The sequence below is a fragment of the Perissodus microlepis genome, chromosome 20, assembly GCF_051167445.1.
Source record: "Perissodus microlepis isolate ML-2025 ecotype Zambia chromosome 20, ASM5116744v1, whole genome shotgun sequence".
In the NCBI taxonomy this organism is placed as follows: domain Eukaryota; kingdom Metazoa; phylum Chordata; class Actinopteri; order Cichliformes; family Cichlidae; genus Perissodus; species Perissodus microlepis.
Window position 1 is genome coordinate 7638143 of NC_140480.1, and position 17082 is coordinate 7655224.

At 39.0% G+C, this 17082-nt stretch overlaps 4 protein-coding genes across 5 annotated transcripts; 1 reads left to right on the plus strand and 3 right to left on the minus strand.

Moving 5' to 3' along the window:
* Nucleotides 1–120: 120 nt before the first annotated feature.
* On the minus strand, nt 121–4004 carry LOC146364040 (uncharacterized). The gene has a single exon (XM_084915879.1). It carries the CDS (start codon nt 3358–3360, stop codon nt 1240–1242), a length of 2121 nt encoding a protein of 706 aa, XP_084772005.1. The 5' UTR covers nt 3361–4004; the 3' UTR covers nt 121–1239.
* A 523-nt stretch (nt 4005–4527) lies between these two features.
* Nucleotides 4528–8362, minus strand: LOC146364041 (uncharacterized). Its single transcript, XM_084915867.1, has one exon. The coding sequence runs from the start codon at nt 7716–7718 to the stop codon at nt 5598–5600; it is 2121 nt and encodes a 706-aa protein (XP_084771993.1). The 5' UTR covers nt 7719–8362; the 3' UTR covers nt 4528–5597.
* A 630-nt stretch (nt 8363–8992) lies between these two features.
* LOC146364042 (uncharacterized) lies at nt 8993–11574 on the plus strand. Of its 2 annotated transcripts, XM_084918359.1 has the most exons (5): nt 8993–9262; nt 9489–9533; nt 9755–9953; nt 10137–10337; nt 10458–11574. In XM_084918359.1, the coding sequence occupies exons 3-5, from the start codon at nt 9888–9890 to the stop codon at nt 11049–11051; spliced, it is 861 nt and encodes a 286-aa protein (XP_084774485.1). In that variant the 5' UTR covers nt 8993–9262; nt 9489–9533; nt 9755–9887; the 3' UTR covers nt 11052–11574. The 2 variants fall into 2 exon arrangements, with proteins under 2 accessions (XP_084774485.1, XP_084774484.1); XM_084918358.1 differs by having other exon boundaries at nt 9489–9953.
* Nucleotides 11575–13276: 1702 nt separating this feature from the next.
* On the minus strand, nt 13277–16451 carry LOC146364043 (uncharacterized). The gene has a single exon (XM_084916033.1). The coding sequence runs from the start codon at nt 15805–15807 to the stop codon at nt 13687–13689; it is 2121 nt and encodes a 706-aa protein (XP_084772159.1). The 5' UTR covers nt 15808–16451; the 3' UTR covers nt 13277–13686.
* Between the last annotated feature and the right edge of the window lie 631 nt (nt 16452–17082).

Below are 17082 nucleotides of genomic sequence, written 5' to 3' on the forward strand. Positions count from 1 at the left end.
AAGATAAGATTAGACATTTAAAATAAATTAATAACAAACAAAAATCTAGCAGGTTGAGCACTGTGTGAACCAGGAAACATTCAAGCAGATGAAAAATATATTAAATGAAAATACTGAGCTCATCGTTGATCAGCTTGGATTGTGTAGATCACAAATCTTTTGGTGTGAATCTTTTTTTATTTAATTTTTATAATATCCATCGTGACTCTCTTTTTCATCAGTGGAACTCTGTCCCAGTCTGCTCCACCACCGGGAGATTCTCCGCTGTCCACGATGTCTTCACTGTCAGGGTAAATACAAGGATTAGCTACCGAACATGTGCTTTTCCTCAATGTCTGACTGCGAATGACTGAAAATGTGTTTACTTTAAAAAATGAAATATGTATTTGGCCACAGTAACTAAAGGTTCGCTAACTAAAAACTAACTAAAATGTAGCTTTAAAAATAGCTGAGAAAAGCCTATTTTAATAACCTCACTCCACTTCCTGCCACTGTACAAAAATGAAGCCAAAATTCCCTTTTCATGGGGACTGCCATCACTTTGTATTTTTGAAGCCAGTGTGTGCGTAGTAGTGAATAAAAGCAGATCAAAAGTACTCAAATACAACCACTTGTACACATCAAAAGAAAAACTCAGTTCACATCAATTTTATTTGTGCCAATTTTAAACCTTTATTATATTATAATATATAATATAATATTGCAAGGTAACATCCCTACAATATTATATTATAATATATAATATAATATTGCAAGGTAACATCCCTACAATATTATATTATAATATATAATATAATATTGCAAGGTAACATCCCTACAATAACGCAGAGAAAACCCAACAATCCGAAGATCCCCTATGAGCAAGCACTTGGCGACAGTGGGAAGGAAAAACTCCCTTTTAACAGGAAGACACCTTCAGTAGAACCAGGCTCAGTGAGGGGCGGCCATCTACCGCGACCGGTTGGGGGTGATGAAGCGACATAGATGAAATGCATGTCACTTCCTCACACATGCAGAGATGTCCTTATTGTCTTACATTTATGATGTTATAGCAAATACAGCCTCTCCTGGGTTACGGATGTAATATACCCTCAGGATGGGCGGGTATTAAATTTTTTTTCTAATATTGTCTCTTTGTGATTTATTTTGACTTTGGAAACAAAGAAATAGATCTTTTTTAACCAGCTTAAAAGCTGATTATTTCTTTGGAGTCAGTGTGAGAACTGGTAGGAGGATTTTTTAGATTTGTTCGGGTTTGGCTGAAGGCCGGCGCTTGAGTATTTTTGTACCAGGATTGTATACTCTACGTAGAGTTGACTGGGAAATAAGTACAGGTGGATGGGGATGAAACATTTCTTCTTCTGCCTTGGGAGTAACAGTGGACTTGAGGTTGAGTGAGCTCCTAGACTCAGACTGCTTCTTTGAGTTGTCTACAGTTTTAGACCGGGCCCTAGTGGAAATAGGAGGTAGCAGGCCATGCACTGCTTTTAGCTTACTGTCATATGTGGTAAGCTTGTTACCCATTTTACCCTTAAGGTCTCTAACTTCTTTCTGTTGTTCTTTCAGCTCATTGTCGTCTTTGGATGGAAAGTATTCCGTATTGCTCAGGTCAAATCTCACCTTTTTCCGGGCTATTTGTTCATCCCCATCCTTTCTTTGCTGCTCTGGGGAGGCTTTTTTCTCGACTTGCACAGTGTGGCCGAGCGTGTCATAAAGTCCCTTCAGCTGTTGCAGCAGATCGTCATTTTCTTTTGTCTGTACTGCATTCTTTTGTCGTTGAATGCCAATGTCAGTTTCCAGTTCTTCTATTACTTGCTCAAGCTTAAATACTGCGTGTTTGGACTTTGTCAGAGCTTTCTCAACCTCTTCTTTGTCCTCCACAGTTTGCGTCAACTTTGACTTCACTGTGAAGAGGTTGTCATTTGCAGAGCTAAGCTGTTTCTCGTGTTCTTTCTTTTGTTCTGCCTGCTGCAGTTTGATAATGTCCAGCTCAGTCTTTACAGCATTATAGCTGGTCTTAGCATTGGCAAGGTCTACGTTTGTCTCTTGGAGTTCTTGAGCCTTTTCTTTGATTTTATTCTGAAGTGTCTTTATAGTGTCTCTAGCTGTATAGAGTTCGTTCTCAATGCAGAACTTTGTCTCAGAAAGGAGCACTTTATCAGACCTAAGATTTTCACTTCTCTTTATCTCCAGTTCCAGATCGTTTTCTGCTTTGCTAAGAGCAGTTTTCAGACGGGCTATGTTATTTTCTTGGGATGAAATTTTCTTCCCAGATTCCTGCGTCTCATTTTCAAATTTAATTATTTGCTTAGTTTTAACCTTAAGGCATTTTTCCAGGCGGTCGATAGTAAAACGTTGCCTTGCCAGCTCCTTTATCTGACTTTCAGATTCCAGGACTTTGGCTTTTAACTCTTTCCTCAACGTTATGTTGTTACATTCCTTCTCCCTAAGACATACTTTCAGTTCATCATTTTTCTTTGTCAGTTTGTTTTTCTCGTCTATTGCCCAGCGCTTTCCCGCTTTATACTCCTCATTTTGTCTTTGACACTTTTTAAGTTCAGCCTGTAGTTTCTCTTTTTCTTCTTCCACACTTTTAACTTTCTGTTGACGGCAGTACACCTCCCCAGGTAGTGTAAGAAGCTCGTCTATCCTTCTTTCAAGGAAGTCATTACGATGAATGTACTTCTCATTGTTCTGAATCTCAGTCTGAAGCTGCTCATTTTGTTTCTGCAGTTCTTTAACATTTTCATTTTTTTCCTCAGTCGTCTTGCTTAGCTTCATCTTGAGTTCTTGGTTTTCCTGCTCATTTTGGATTTTAAGGACAACCAGAGATTCCACCTCCTTTTCTTTCTTGTCCCGCATCGTTTTTTCAGTGGCACACTTATTTTCAAGGTGTTTGATTGCCTTACGAAGAGCCCGAATTTTTGCCTCATATTTGTTTGTGAGATCTACATTCTGTGACTCTGCGGACCTTAGCTGGGATTTGGTTTCCAGCAAAACATTTTCCATTTTTTCCATCTTTTCATCTTTGGATTCCTCTGTCATCTTAGCAACCAGTTCCTGTTCTTCTTTCAAAGATGCCTCAAGACTTGAAATCTTAGAATTCTTTTCATCGATTTCCTCAAGCTGAAGCTTTTCAGCTTGTTTGTACTTTTGTATTTCATTTCTGAGCACCTGCATTTCTTTGGACTCGTCTTTCATCTTTGCAACCAGTCCCTGCTCTTTTTTCAAAGATGCCTCAAGACTTGAAATCCTACAATTCTTTTCTTGGATTTCCTCAAGCTGAAGTTTTTCAGCTTGTTTGTAATTTTCTATCTCATTTCTGAGCATCTGCATATCAAAGTAGCTTAGGGAAGTCATTTCGAAATGAATGTATTTAGTTTAGTTTATACGACCTGTTATTCTGTGTTTGAAAAATGATCTACTCAATGAGACGACAAAGTGTTCGCAAGTGGAAACTGAAACCCTACTTACTTCAGAACTATAGCGATCTATGGGTTCAAGGTATGTACTTGGGGGATATTTATAGGATCTGACTCCGCCCCCAGAACTGTCTTCAAAGGAGTTCAAGTGACGTTATCGCCGAACGTCGTGACATTCAAAGGACAGTCTATTATGATGTCATTTTGTTCCAGAATGGGTTACATTTGAATTTGTGTCTTTGCAAGTTTGATCAGCTTGCATTGCGATTTTTTTTTTAGCAGACTTTAGCGATCCTTCTACTTGGCCTGTCTTCAAGTTTAAGGTATCTGTCGTTTCCCACCGTATCCCGCCCGGATCGATCCATTTATGTACGAGCCCATCCGCCCCCGGATCCGTTCATCGGGGCTCATCGCTGCTGTTGTAGTCACTTGTCCGGAGCTAACAACAGCTGTTGAGCTGACTATTAAGCTAACATTATGCCCGCTAGTGTTAGGTTCACGTGTCCTACAAGTCACACTTTTTCTGTGATAAACAGTTGAATTAAATTCTTACAGCGTATGAGAGGCTACCAGCGTCAAAACATTAGCAATAGGTGACAATAACGAGTGCTGGAGGATTTATTTAGTTATTTATTTAGACCCATTTCTTCAGTATAAGAAGCCATACTATCAGAACACCGCAATACAGATACAACTAATACTGGCGAACATCACAAAAGGTGCAAGTACTTATTCTGCAGAAAAACTTTCACCATTTGTGCTTAAGAGTATATGAATTTATATGACTACTGCTTATGTTGAAGATTAAGCTCAGTTTTAATATTTCATGTCATTCTATAATGATCATAGCGTATGCAGAGATGACACATATTTTTCCATTTTAATATTCAGCTGAGCATGAATGGAATGTCAGAGTGGTGTCTGACAGTATATATGTATCTTATTATAATGAACATAGTGTATATATGTATGAATGTTTGATTCAAAGATAAGATTAGACATTTAAAATAAATTAATAACAAACAAAAATCTAGCAGGTTGAGCACTGTGTGAACCAGGAAACATTCAAGCAGATGAAAAATATATTAAATGAAAATACTGAGCTCATCGTTGATCAGCTTGGATTGTGTAGATCACAAATCTTTTGGTGTGAATCTTTTTTTATTTAATTTTTATAATATCCATCGTGACTCTCTTTTTCATCAGTGGAACTCTGTCCCAGTCTGCTCCACCACCGGGAGATTCTCCGCTGTCCACGATGTCTTCACTGTCAGGGTAAATACAAGGATTAGCTACCGAACATGTGCTTTTCCTCAATGTCTGACTGCGAATGACTGAAAATGTGTTTACTTTAAAAAATGAAATATGTATTTGGCCACAGTAACTAAAGGTTCGCTAACTAAAAACTAACTAAAATGTAGCTTTAAAAATAGCTGAGAAAAGCCTATTTTAATAACCTCACTCCACTTCCTGCCACTGTACAAAAATGAAGCCAAAATTCCCTTTTCATGGGGACTGCCATCACTTTGTATTTTTGAAGCCAGTGTGTGCGTAGTAGTGAATAAAAGCAGATCAAAAGTACTCAAATACAACCACTTGTACACATCAAAAGAAAAACTCAGTTCACATCAATTTTATTTGTGCCAATTTTAAACCTTTATTATATTATAATATATAATATAATATTGCAAGGTAACATCCCTACAATATTATATTATAATATATAATATAATATTGCAAGGTAACATCCCTACAATAACGCAGAGAAAACCCAACAATCCGAAGATCCCCTATGAGCAAGCACTTGGCGACAGTGGGAAGGAAAAACTCCCTTTTAACAGGAAGACACCTTCAGTAGAACCAGGCTCAGTGAGGGGCGGCCATCTACCGCGACCGGTTGGGGGTGATGAAGCGACATAGATGAAATGCATGTCACTTCCTCACACATGCAGAGATGTCCTTATTGTCTTACATTTATGATGTTATAGCAAATACAGCCTCTCCTGGGTTACGGATGTAATATACCCTCAGGATGGGCGGGTATTAAATTTTTTTTCTAATATTGTCTCTTTGTGATTTATTTTGACTTTGGAAACAAAGAAATAGATCTTTTTTAACCAGCTTAAAAGCTGATTATTTCTTTGGAGTCAGTGTGAGAACTGGTAGGAGGATTTTTTAGATTTGTTCGGGTTTGGCTGAAGGCCGGCGCTTGAGTATTTTTGTACCAGGATTGTATACTCTACGTAGAGTTGACTGGGAAATAAGTACAGGTGGATGGGGATGAAACATTTCTTCTTCTGCCTTGGGAGTAACAGTGGACTTGAGGTTGAGTGAGCTCCTAGACTCAGACTGCTTCTTTGAGTTGTCTACAGTTTTAGACCGGGCCCTAGTGGAAATAGGAGGTAGCAGGCCATGCACTGCTTTTAGCTTACTGTCATATGTGGTAAGCTTGTTACCCATTTTACCCTTAAGGTCTCTAACTTCTTTCTGTTGTTCTTTCAGCTCATTGTCGTCTTTGGATGGAAAGTATTCCGTATTGCTCAGGTCAAATCTCACCTTTTTCCGGGCTATTTGTTCATCCCCATCCTTTCTTTGCTGCTCTGGGGAGGCTTTTTTCTCGACTTGCACAGTGTGGCCGAGCGTGTCATAAAGTCCCTTCAGCTGTTGCAGCAGATCGTCATTTTCTTTTGTCTGTACTGCATTCTTTTGTCGTTGAATGCCAATGTCAGTTTCCAGTTCTTCTATTACTTGCTCAAGCTTAAATACTGCGTGTTTGGACTTTGTCAGAGCTTTCTCAACCTCTTCTTTGTCCTCCACAGTTTGCGTCAACTTTGACTTCACTGTGAAGAGGTTGTCATTTGCAGAGCTAAGCTGTTTCTCGTGTTCTTTCTTTTGTTCTGCCTGCTGCAGTTTGATAATGTCCAGCTCAGTCTTTACAGCATTATAGCTGGTCTTAGCATTGGCAAGGTCTACGTTTGTCTCTTGGAGTTCTTGAGCCTTTTCTTTGATTTTATTCTGAAGTGTCTTTATAGTGTCTCTAGCTGTATAGAGTTCGTTCTCAATGCAGAACTTTGTCTCAGAAAGGAGCACTTTATCAGACCTAAGATTTTCACTTCTCTTTATCTCCAGTTCCAGATCGTTTTCTGCTTTGCTAAGAGCAGTTTTCAGACGGGCTATGTTATTTTCTTGGGATGAAATTTTCTTCCCAGATTCCTGCGTCTCATTTTCAAATTTAATTATTTGCTTAGTTTTAACCTTAAGGCATTTTTCCAGGCGGTCGATAGTAAAACGTTGCCTTGCCAGCTCCTTTATCTGACTTTCAGATTCCAGGACTTTGGCTTTTAACTCTTTCCTCAACGTTATGTTGTTACATTCCTTCTCCCTAAGACATACTTTCAGTTCATCATTTTTCTTTGTCAGTTTGTTTTTCTCGTCTATTGCCCAGCGCTTTCCCGCTTTATACTCCTCATTTTGTCTTTGACACTTTTTAAGTTCAGCCTGTAGTTTCTCTTTTTCTTCTTCCACACTTTTAACTTTCTGTTGACGGCAGTACACCTCCCCAGGTAGTGTAAGAAGCTCGTCTATCCTTCTTTCAAGGAAGTCATTACGATGAATGTACTTCTCATTGTTCTGAATCTCAGTCTGAAGCTGCTCATTTTGTTTCTGCAGTTCTTTAACATTTTCATTTTTTTCCTCAGTCGTCTTGCTTAGCTTCATCTTGAGTTCTTGGTTTTCCTGCTCATTTTGGATTTTAAGGACAACCAGAGATTCCACCTCCTTTTCTTTCTTGTCCCGCATCGTTTTTTCAGTGGCACACTTATTTTCAAGGTGTTTGATTGCCTTACGAAGAGCCCGAATTTTTGCCTCATATTTGTTTGTGAGATCTACATTCTGTGACTCTGCGGACCTTAGCTGGGATTTGGTTTCCAGCAAAACATTTTCCATTTTTTCCATCTTTTCATCTTTGGATTCCTCTGTCATCTTAGCAACCAGTTCCTGTTCTTCTTTCAAAGATGCCTCAAGACTTGAAATCTTAGAATTCTTTTCATCGATTTCCTCAAGCTGAAGCTTTTCAGCTTGTTTGTACTTTTGTATTTCATTTCTGAGCACCTGCATTTCTTTGGACTCGTCTTTCATCTTTGCAACCAGTCCCTGCTCTTTTTTCAAAGATGCCTCAAGACTTGAAATCCTACAATTCTTTTCTTGGATTTCCTCAAGCTGAAGTTTTTCAGCTTGTTTGTAATTTTCTATCTCATTTCTGAGCATCTGCATATCAAAGTAGCTTAGGGAAGTCATTTCGAAATGAATGTATTTAGTTTAGTTTATACGACCTGTTATTCTGTGTTTGAAAAATGATCTACTCAATGAGACGACAAAGTGTTCGCAAGTGGAAACTGAAACCCTACTTACTTCAGAACTATAGCGATCTATGGGTTCAAGGTATGTACTTGGGGGATATTTATAGGATCTGACTCCGCCCCCAGAACTGTCTTCAAAGGAGTTCAAGTGACGTTATCGCCGAACGTCGTGACATTCAAAGGACAGTCTATTATGATGTCATTTTGTTCCAGAATGGGTTACATTTGAATTTGTGTCTTTGCAAGTTTGATCAGCTTGCATTGCGATTTTTTTTTTAGCAGACTTTAGCGATCCTTCTACTTGGCCTGTCTTCAAGTTTAAGGTATCTGTCGTTTCCCACCGTATCCCGCCCGGATCGATCCATTTATGTACGAGCCCATCCGCCCCCGGATCCGTTCATCGGGGCTCATCGCTGCTGTTGTAGTCACTTGTCCGGAGCTAACAACAGCTGTTGAGCTGACTATTAAGCTAACATTATGCCCGCTAGTGTTAGGTTCACGTGTCCTACAAGTCACACTTTTTCTGTGATAAACAGTTGAATTAAATTCTTACAGCGTATGAGAGGCTACCAGCGTCAAAACATTAGCAATAGGTGACAATAACGAGTGCTGGAGGATTTATTTAGTTATTTATTTAGACCCATTTCTTCAGTATAAGAAGCCATACTATCAGAACACCGCAATACAGATACAACTAATACTGGCGAACATCACAAAAGGTACAAGTACTTATTCTGCAGAAAAACTTTCACCATTTGTGCTTAAGAGTATATGAATTTATATGACTACTGCTTATGTTGAAGATTAAGCTCAGTTTTAATATTTCATGTCATTCTATAATGATCATAGCGTATGCAGAGATGACACATATTTTTCCATTTTAATATTCAGCTGAGCATGAATGGAATGTCAGAGTGGTGTCTGACAGTATATATGTATCTTATTATAATGAACATAGTGTATATATGTATGAATGTTTGATTCAAAGATAAGATTAGACATTTAAAATAAATTAATAACAAACAAAAATCTAGCAGGTTGAGCACTGTGTGAACCAGGAAACATTCAAGCAGATGAAAAATATATTAAATGAAAATACTGAGCTTATCGTTGATCAGCTTGGATTGTGTAGATCACAAATCTTTTGGTCTGAATCTTTTTTTATTTAATTTTTATAATATCCATCGTGACTCTCTTTTTCATCAGTGGAAGTCTGTCCCAGTCTGCTCCACCACCGGGAGATTCTCCGCTGTCCACGATGTCTTCACTGTGGATGCCAGGGAATACAACACAAGAAAACTTGCAAATACCATTCAGCATTGATGGTGCCTCCCCAGCTGTGCAAGTTATTCATGTCACGAGCAGGAGTGCACCCCTGTACAATTACAATTGCTTTGCTTTTGAAGTGTGGTTTGATAAACCCAGATTGTCCTCCTCTCCCTTTTAGCCTAGGTATCACACCATCTGTGAGTTCAGGCTCAGGTAAGTTGGGACTGCTGCCAGATACTTTTTTTATATAACATAATTCGAATTGGGGCTTAATTTTACCATTGCAGAGCTTCTCCTGTCTTTTGTTGCATGTCTCAAACTTTTATGTTGCTGCCATCAAATTTGTATTTTTCAAAAAGGAATACAATGCTTTAGTTTAAAGAGATGATATGTTGTCACACTTCTAACATTTCAGCGTAAATATATATTATCCTCTCAGGTTACTCTGGTATGAATGATTCTGAGCAGCCCCTACTGGAGCGAGGTATGAGACGAAAGGATTTAAATGTTATTTCCAAGTGTATTTAAAGCTGGGTTTCAATATATTCATTTACATTGCGAGGGAGGAAAAACAGAATTTAAGAGACGTTTCCTCTTGCTTACATTATTTAGTGTAATGTGGCAAATGTTTTACAGAAAAGATGCAGACCTGAGCTCTTTTAACAAGATTATTTTTGCCTTTTTTTCTTTTTTCTTTTAAATTAGGTTTTGATGAAGGAGTACAATGTGTCTTTGTGCCCTTCCTCTAGCAACTGTCGTTGGAACTCCATGATGCTACGGCGAATGGTCCAGGAGTCTGTCTGGAGGTAGTGACACAGCCAGCGCCCCACCGCTGGTCATGGTTATGAGGGAACAAGTGATTGACATTCTAGGTCTTCTTGAGCCCTTTGAGGAGGATTTACAGGTAACAGAGCAAGTTAATAAAAACCTGATGTGTGCAATAATTACACCAGGCATCTTCAACATCTATAATGAAATTTCCAAATCTACATGTGTAACCTTTTGTTCAGTAATCCCATAATCAGGCTAAGAAGAAATGTGAACAGGGTCTTTAATAGAAGACATGTTTGTGTCTTATCTATCGTAGGTCCTGCAGGGAAATGGTGTGACTATGTCTCTCATCATACCGTCCCTCATTGGACTTGATAAAACCTTGGAGAATTGTGTCACCAACTACACCCACTTCTGCAAGGCCCTGCGCACAGGCCTCTACACACACTTCCAGCCAGTGATTCACCAGAAAGACATGATACTAGCTGCTGTGCTGGATCCTAGGATCAAACTGCAGGTACCAAATTAGGCCAGAAGCATAGCGGACTTCTGTAGATTGATATTTAGTTGAATATGCGTGTTGAGTAGATAAAGGAAAAAAATGTGTGTACATTTAAAACAACCATTTTTTTTGCAGCCGTTTTCTGATGACAACCAGGATGAACAGAGTGATTTCCTAACACCTCCGTCAAAATCTGAGGCTCGCAGCATTGTTGAGTCCACATTAGAAAACATGGAAGCCTCAACTTTTCTTACTGTTGAGGCAGAGAAAGATCAGACAGGCAGTGGGCTGGAGCACGATGTGAAAGAAGAAAGCCAGACAGATGCCGTGAAGGACACTTGTGCTGGCAGCTCAGACAACAACTGTCCTGAAATCAGTGAAAACGACCTCAAGAGGAAGTCCATCTTCAACTTCCTTCAGCCGCCTGCAAAGACTCTAAAGATGTCAGAGTTCGACGTGTACCTGTCTGAACCGCTGTGGGAAAGCAACTCTACTCTTCAGTACTGGAAATGTGCTTCTCGATTCCCGAAGCTCCAAGGCCTCGCCAAGAAGCTGCTGGCGGTGCCCGCCACATCTGGAGGTTTTGACCGTTTCAGTCCGATGGCTGCGTGCATTGTGAAAGCAAAAAGGAACCGCCTGCCACCTCACACCACAGAGAGACTGCTACTGTACAAAAACTCTGTAAAAGTGAAGACTGTTAAAAAGCCCAGTCGGGCTGCTAAACACTGATGGATTACAGCTGAGTGTGGCAGAGCTTTCACAGCATTAAACAGAAACTCTGCCTCTACTTTTAAAAACTGTGCCATACGCTAAGAAGGAGGGTGAACTGCTAATACCTCTTATATTGTAGCAAATGAATCAGCTGACTCTTTCTTCCTAGAACACATTTGCTGGACTGCATTACAAAAAAAAAAACAAGTCCTGTGTTACAGCTGGTTTCATCAGTTTGTTAAAGGGACGCATTCTGGTCAGTGATCCTCACAGCTTCATACCTGCAGCAGCGATAGAGATGCACACTGTCTCTGCGTGCTGTACGGTGCTGCTCAGAGTTGTACTTTGTCCCTTCCACACATGATTCAAGTCAGAGCTCTCTACTGAATTGGGAAATGGCAAATTAGAAATGGAGTCAGTGAATGAATGGTATCTGATTCACTTCAAACCAAAATGAGTTCAGCTTGTATCGTTCTTTTGCAGAATGTCATGTTTTCTTACTGCAATTTTTGTTAAGACAGTAATAAAATGTCAAATCAGAGGTTGAATGCTTATTTATTTCCACTATGGACTGATAAATGAGATATTTGCTGCCAAACGTGATGGAACAGTAGATCTTTATATTGAATTTGGCTATTCAGTCCCTCCAGCAAAAGTCATTTATATTTTATAGTCAAATGAGAAATCCACTGTACATTTCTTTCAGGCATTACAGTTTTGTTTCATTCATTCTAACGTGAAATACAACAGTGTCAGCATCTTTTCAGCTTTTTATCAGATTTGTCTTTCACCATTTTCAAATAGCCTAATCAATAATTCATGTACTTTCATAGATGCTGTTATTTTCCTCAAAACCTTAAATTTCTAAAAAGAAAACATTTTGCTTGGATAAACTATAATGTCTGATGGAAGTTGATGGAAAAGCTTAGTTTAGTTTGGCTTTGTCAGGTAGGCTGATGTTGGCATTGAATGACAGCTACCTGATTTTACTGTGGTAAAGACCGATAATGTGTTGAAAATTAACACCAGTGTTATGAGTGCTTTGATCTCCTCTGAGAAGCATTCAAAAAGGTTTTTCTTGCATTAAACATTGGAGTATGTATCAGCTGTGTTATCAAGAAACTGAGATATCTGCTTGAAACTGGAACTGATATTAAAGACAGTTTGCGACTGAAGAAAACTGTGAGAACATTTTTTTAATCCTCTCATTGATTCATCTTCAGTTGAAACTGCGTCAAATCAGCTGCCAATAAGTAATTTAAATGCATTCTATTTTGTTTTAGTGTTATTATTCATTTACATTTTATTGCGTCATTGTAGTGCATTTTACTTGTTTTAGTTGCATTCTAGTTTGTAAAGCAAGTTGTGCAGCATGGGCTGTTGGAAATGTGCTCGATCAATAAACTTGACCTTGACCATGTGTGGAGGGAGCCAGAAACATGCTGCTGTTTGCACATTGTAACGTTGGACCCAAGAAACATAAACTGGAGCGAATATGACGACAGCAGAACTTTTATTTAATACTGTGGTTTTGTACTGGGACACAGACACTCCTGCTCTCTCTCTCTGCTGTCACGTCCGCCTCCCTCCTCCGACTGTCACTGCCAACATATAAAGAGACACATATTTAATAATTGGCTCTGCAGAGGAGCTAAAGAAGAGTCCAGCATGTTGCTCTGACTGTGTAACTCCTAAAGGTACAGTAACGGCAACATTGCCTAGTGACTGATCAGGCCAGTAACATTTCTGTTTCTCATATAAACCATCTCAGTGACTTCAGCAGAGATATTTCGTTAGTCAGGGTAAATACAAGGATTAGCTACCGAACATGTGCTTTTCCTCAATGTCTGACTGCGAATGACTGAAAATGTGTTTACTTTAAAAAATGAAATATGTATTTGGCCACAGTAACTAAAGGTTCGCTAACTAAAAACTAACTAAAATGTAGCTTTAAAAATAGCTGAGAACAGCCTATTTTAATAACCTCACTCCACTTCCTGCCACTGTACAAAAATGAAGCCAAAATTCCCTTTTCATGGGGACTGCCATCACTTTGTATTTTTGAAGCCAGTGTGTGCGTAGTAGTGAATAAAAGCAGATCAAAAGTACTCAAATACAACCACTTGTACACATCAAAAGAAAAACTCAGTTCACATCAATTTTATTTGTGCCAATTTTAAACCTTTATTATATTATAATATATAATATAATATTGCAAGGTAACATCCCTACAATAACGCAGAGAAAACCCAACAATCCGAAGATCCCCTATGAGCAAGCACTTGGCGACAGTGGGAAGGAAAAACTCCCTTTTAACAGGAAGACACCTTCAGTAGAACCAGGCTCAGTGAGGGGCGGCCATCTACCGCGACCGGTTGGGGGTGATGAAGCGACATAGATGAAATGCATGTCACTTCCTCACACATGCAGAGATGTCCTTATTGTCTTACATTTATGATGTTATAGCAAATACAGCCTCTCCTGGGTTACGGATGTAATATACCCTCAGGATGGGCGGGTATTAAATTTTTTTTCTAATATTGTCTCTTTGTGATTTATTTTGACTTTGGAAACAAAGAAATAGATCTTTTTTAACCAGCTTAAAAGCTGATTATTTCTTTGGAGTCAGTGTGAGAACTGGTAGGAGGATTTTTTAGATTTGTTCGGGTTTGGCTGAAGGCCGGCGCTTGAGTATTTTTGTACCAGGATTGTATACTCTACGTAGAGTTGACTGGGAAATAAGTACAGGTGGATGGGGATGAAACATTTCTTCTTCTGCCTTGGGAGTAACAGTGGACTTGAGGTTGAGTGAGCTCCTAGACTCAGACTGCTTCTTTGAGTTGTCTACAGTTTTAGACCGGGCCCTAGTGGAAATAGGAGGTAGCAGGCCATGCACTGCTTTTAGCTTACTGTCATATGTGGTAAGCTTGTTACCCATTTTACCCTTAAGGTCTCTAACTTCTTTCTGTTGTTCTTTCAGCTCATTGTCGTCTTTGGATGGAAAGTATTCCGTATTGCTCAGGTCAAATCTCACCTTTTTCCGGGCTATTTGTTCATCCCCATCCTTTCTTTGCTGCTCTGGGGAGGCTTTTTTCTCGACTTGCACAGTGTGGCCGAGCGTGTCATAAAGTCCCTTCAGCTGTTGCAGCAGATCGTCATTTTCTTTTTTCTGTACTGCATTCTTTTGTCGTTGAATGCCAATGTCAGTTTCCAGTTCTTCTATTACTTGCTCAAGCTTAAATACTGCGTGTTTGGACTTTGTCAGAGCTTTCTCAACCTCTTCTTTGTCCTCCACAGTTTGCGTCAACTTTGACTTCACTGTGAAGAGGTTGTCATTTGCAGAGCTAAGCTGTTTCTCGTGTTCTTTCTTTTGTTCTGCCTGCTGCAGTTTGATAATGTCCAGCTCAGTCTTTACAGCATTATAGCTGGTCTTAGCATTGGCAAGGTCTACGTTTGTCTCTTGGAGTTCTTGAGCCTTTTCTTTGATTTTATTCTGAAGTGTCTTTATAGTGTCTCTAGCTGTATAGAGTTCGTTCTCAATGCAGAACTTTGTCTCAGAAAGGAGCACTTTATCAGACCTAAGATTTTCACTTCTCTTTATCTCCAGTTCCAGATCGTTTTCTGCTTTGCTAAGAGCAGTTTTCAGACGGGCTATGTTATTTTCTTGGGATGAAATTTTCTTCCCAGATTCCTGCGTCTCATTTTCAAATTTAATTATTTGCTTAGTTTTAACCTTAAGGCATTTTTCCAGGCGGTCGATAGTAAAACGTTGCCTTGCCAGCTCCTTTATCTGACTTTCAGATTCCAGGACTTTGGCTTTTAACTCTTTCCTCAACGTTATGTTGTTACATTCCTTCTCCCTAAGACATACTTTCAGTTCATCATTTTTCTTTGTCAGTTTGTTTTTCTCGTCTATTGCCCAGCGCTTTCCCGCTTTATACTCCTCATTTTGTCTTTGACACTTTTTAAGTTCAGCCTGTAGTTTCTCTTTTTCTTCTTCCACACTTTTAACTTTCTGTTGACGGCAGTACACCTCCCCAGGTAGTGTAAGAAGCTCGTCTATCCTTCTTTCAAGGAAGTCATTACGATGAATGTACTTCTCATTGTTCTGAATCTCAGTCTGAAGCTGCTCATTTTGTTTCTGCAGTTCTTTAACATTTTCATTTTTTTCCTCAGTCGTCTTGCTTAGCTTCATCTTGAGTTCTTGGTTTTCCTGCTCATTTTGGATTTTAAGGACAACCAGAGATTCCACCTCCTTTTCTTTCTTGTCCCGCATCGTTTTTTCAGTGGCACACTTATTTTCAAGGTGTTTGATTGCCTTACGAAGAGCCCGAATTTTTGCCTCATATTTGTTTGTGAGGTCTACATTCTGTGACTCTGCGGACCTTAGCTGGGATTTGGTTTCCAGCAAAACATTTTCCATTTTTTCCATCTTTTCATCTTTGGATTCCTCTGTCATCTTAGCAACCAGTTCCTGTTCTTCTTTCAAAGATGCCTCAAGACTTGAAATCTTAGAATTCTTTTCATCGATTTCCTCAAGCTGAAGCTTTTCAGCTTGTTTGTACTTTTGTATTTCATTTCTGAGCACCTGCATTTCTTTGGACTCGTCTTTCATCTTTGCAACCAGTCCCTGCTCTTTTTTCAAAGATGCCTCAAGACTTGAAATCCTACAATTCTTTTCTTGGATTTCCTCAAGCTGAAGTTTTTCAGCTTGTTTGTAATTTTCTATCTCATTTCTGAGCATCTGCATATCAAAGTAGCTTAGGGAAGTCATTTCGAAATGAATGTATTTAGTTTAGTTTATACGACCTGTTATTCTGTGTTTGAAAAATGATCTACTCAATGAGACGACAAAGTGTTCGCAAGTGGAAACTGAAACCCTACTTACTTCAGAACTATAGCGATCTATGGGTTCAAGGTATGTACTTGGGGGATATTTATAGGATCTGACTCCGCCCCCAGAACTGTCTTCAAAGGAGTTCAAGTGACGTTATCGCCGAACGTCGTGACATTCAAAGGACAGTCTATTATGATGTCATTTTGTTCCAGAATGGGTTACATTTGAATTTGTGTCTTTGCAAGTTTGATCAGCTTGCATTGCGATTTTTTTTTTAGCAGACTTTAGCGATCCTTCTACTTGGCCTGTCTTCAAGTTTAAGGTATCTGTCGTTTCCCACCGTATCCCGCCCGGATCGATCCATTTATGTACGAGCCCATCCGCCCCCGGATCCGTTCATCGGGGCTCATCGCTGCTGTTGTAGTCACTTGTCCGGAGCTAACAACAGCTGTTGAGCTGACTATTAAGCTAACATTATGCCCGCTAGTGTTAGGTTCACGTGTCCTACAAGTCACACTTTTTCTGTGATAAACAGTTGAATTAAATTCTTACAGCGTATGAGAGGCTACCAGCGTCAAAACATTAGCAATAGGTGACAATAACGAGTGCTGGAGGATTTATTTAGTTATTTATTTAGACCCATTTCTTCAGTATAAGAAGCCATACTATCAGAACACCGCAATACAGATACAACTAATACTGGCGAACATCACAAAAGGTACAAGTACTTATTCTGCAGAAAAACTTTCACCATTTGTGCTTAAGAGTATATGAATTTATATGACTACTGCTTATGTTGAAGATTAAGCTCAGTTTTAATATTTCATGTCATTTTATAATGATCATAGCGTATGCAGAGATGACACATATTTTTCCATTTTAATATTCAGCTGAGCATGAATGGAATGTCAGAGTGGTGTCTGACAGTATATATGTATCTTATTATAATGAACATAGTGTATATATGTATGAATGTTTGATTCAAAGATAAGATTAGACATTTAAAATAAATTAATAACAAACAAAAATCTAGCAGGTTGAGCACTGTGTGAACCAGGAAACATTCAAGCAGATGAAAAATATATTAAATGAAAATACTGAGCTCATCGTTGATCAGCTTGGATTGTGTAGATCACAAATCTTTTGGTGTGAATCTTTTTTTATTTAATTTTTATAATATCCATCGTGACTCTCTTTTTCATCAGTGGAACT

Excerpts from the sequence above, each read along its gene's own strand:
- LOC146364040 (XM_084915879.1), bottom strand. The coding sequence starts at position 3,360 with ATGACTTCCCTAAGCTACTTTGATATGCAGATGCTCAGAAATGAGATA.
- LOC146364041 (XM_084915867.1), bottom strand. The coding sequence starts at position 7,718 with ATGACTTCCCTAAGCTACTTTGATATGCAGATGCTCAGAAATGAGATA.
- LOC146364042 (XM_084918358.1), top strand. The coding sequence starts at position 9,888 with ATGGTTATGAGGGAACAAGTGATTGACATTCTAGGTCTTCTTGAGCCC. Across the intron at positions 9,954-10,136 it reads CCTTTGAGGAGGATTTACAG|GTCCTGCAGGGAAATGGTGT; the intron begins GTAACAGAGCAA and ends TATCTATCGTAG. Across the intron at positions 10,338-10,457 it reads ATCCTAGGATCAAACTGCAG|CCGTTTTCTGATGACAACCA; the intron begins GTACCAAATTAG and ends TTTTTTTTGCAG.
- LOC146364043 (XM_084916033.1), bottom strand. The coding sequence starts at position 15,807 with ATGACTTCCCTAAGCTACTTTGATATGCAGATGCTCAGAAATGAGATA.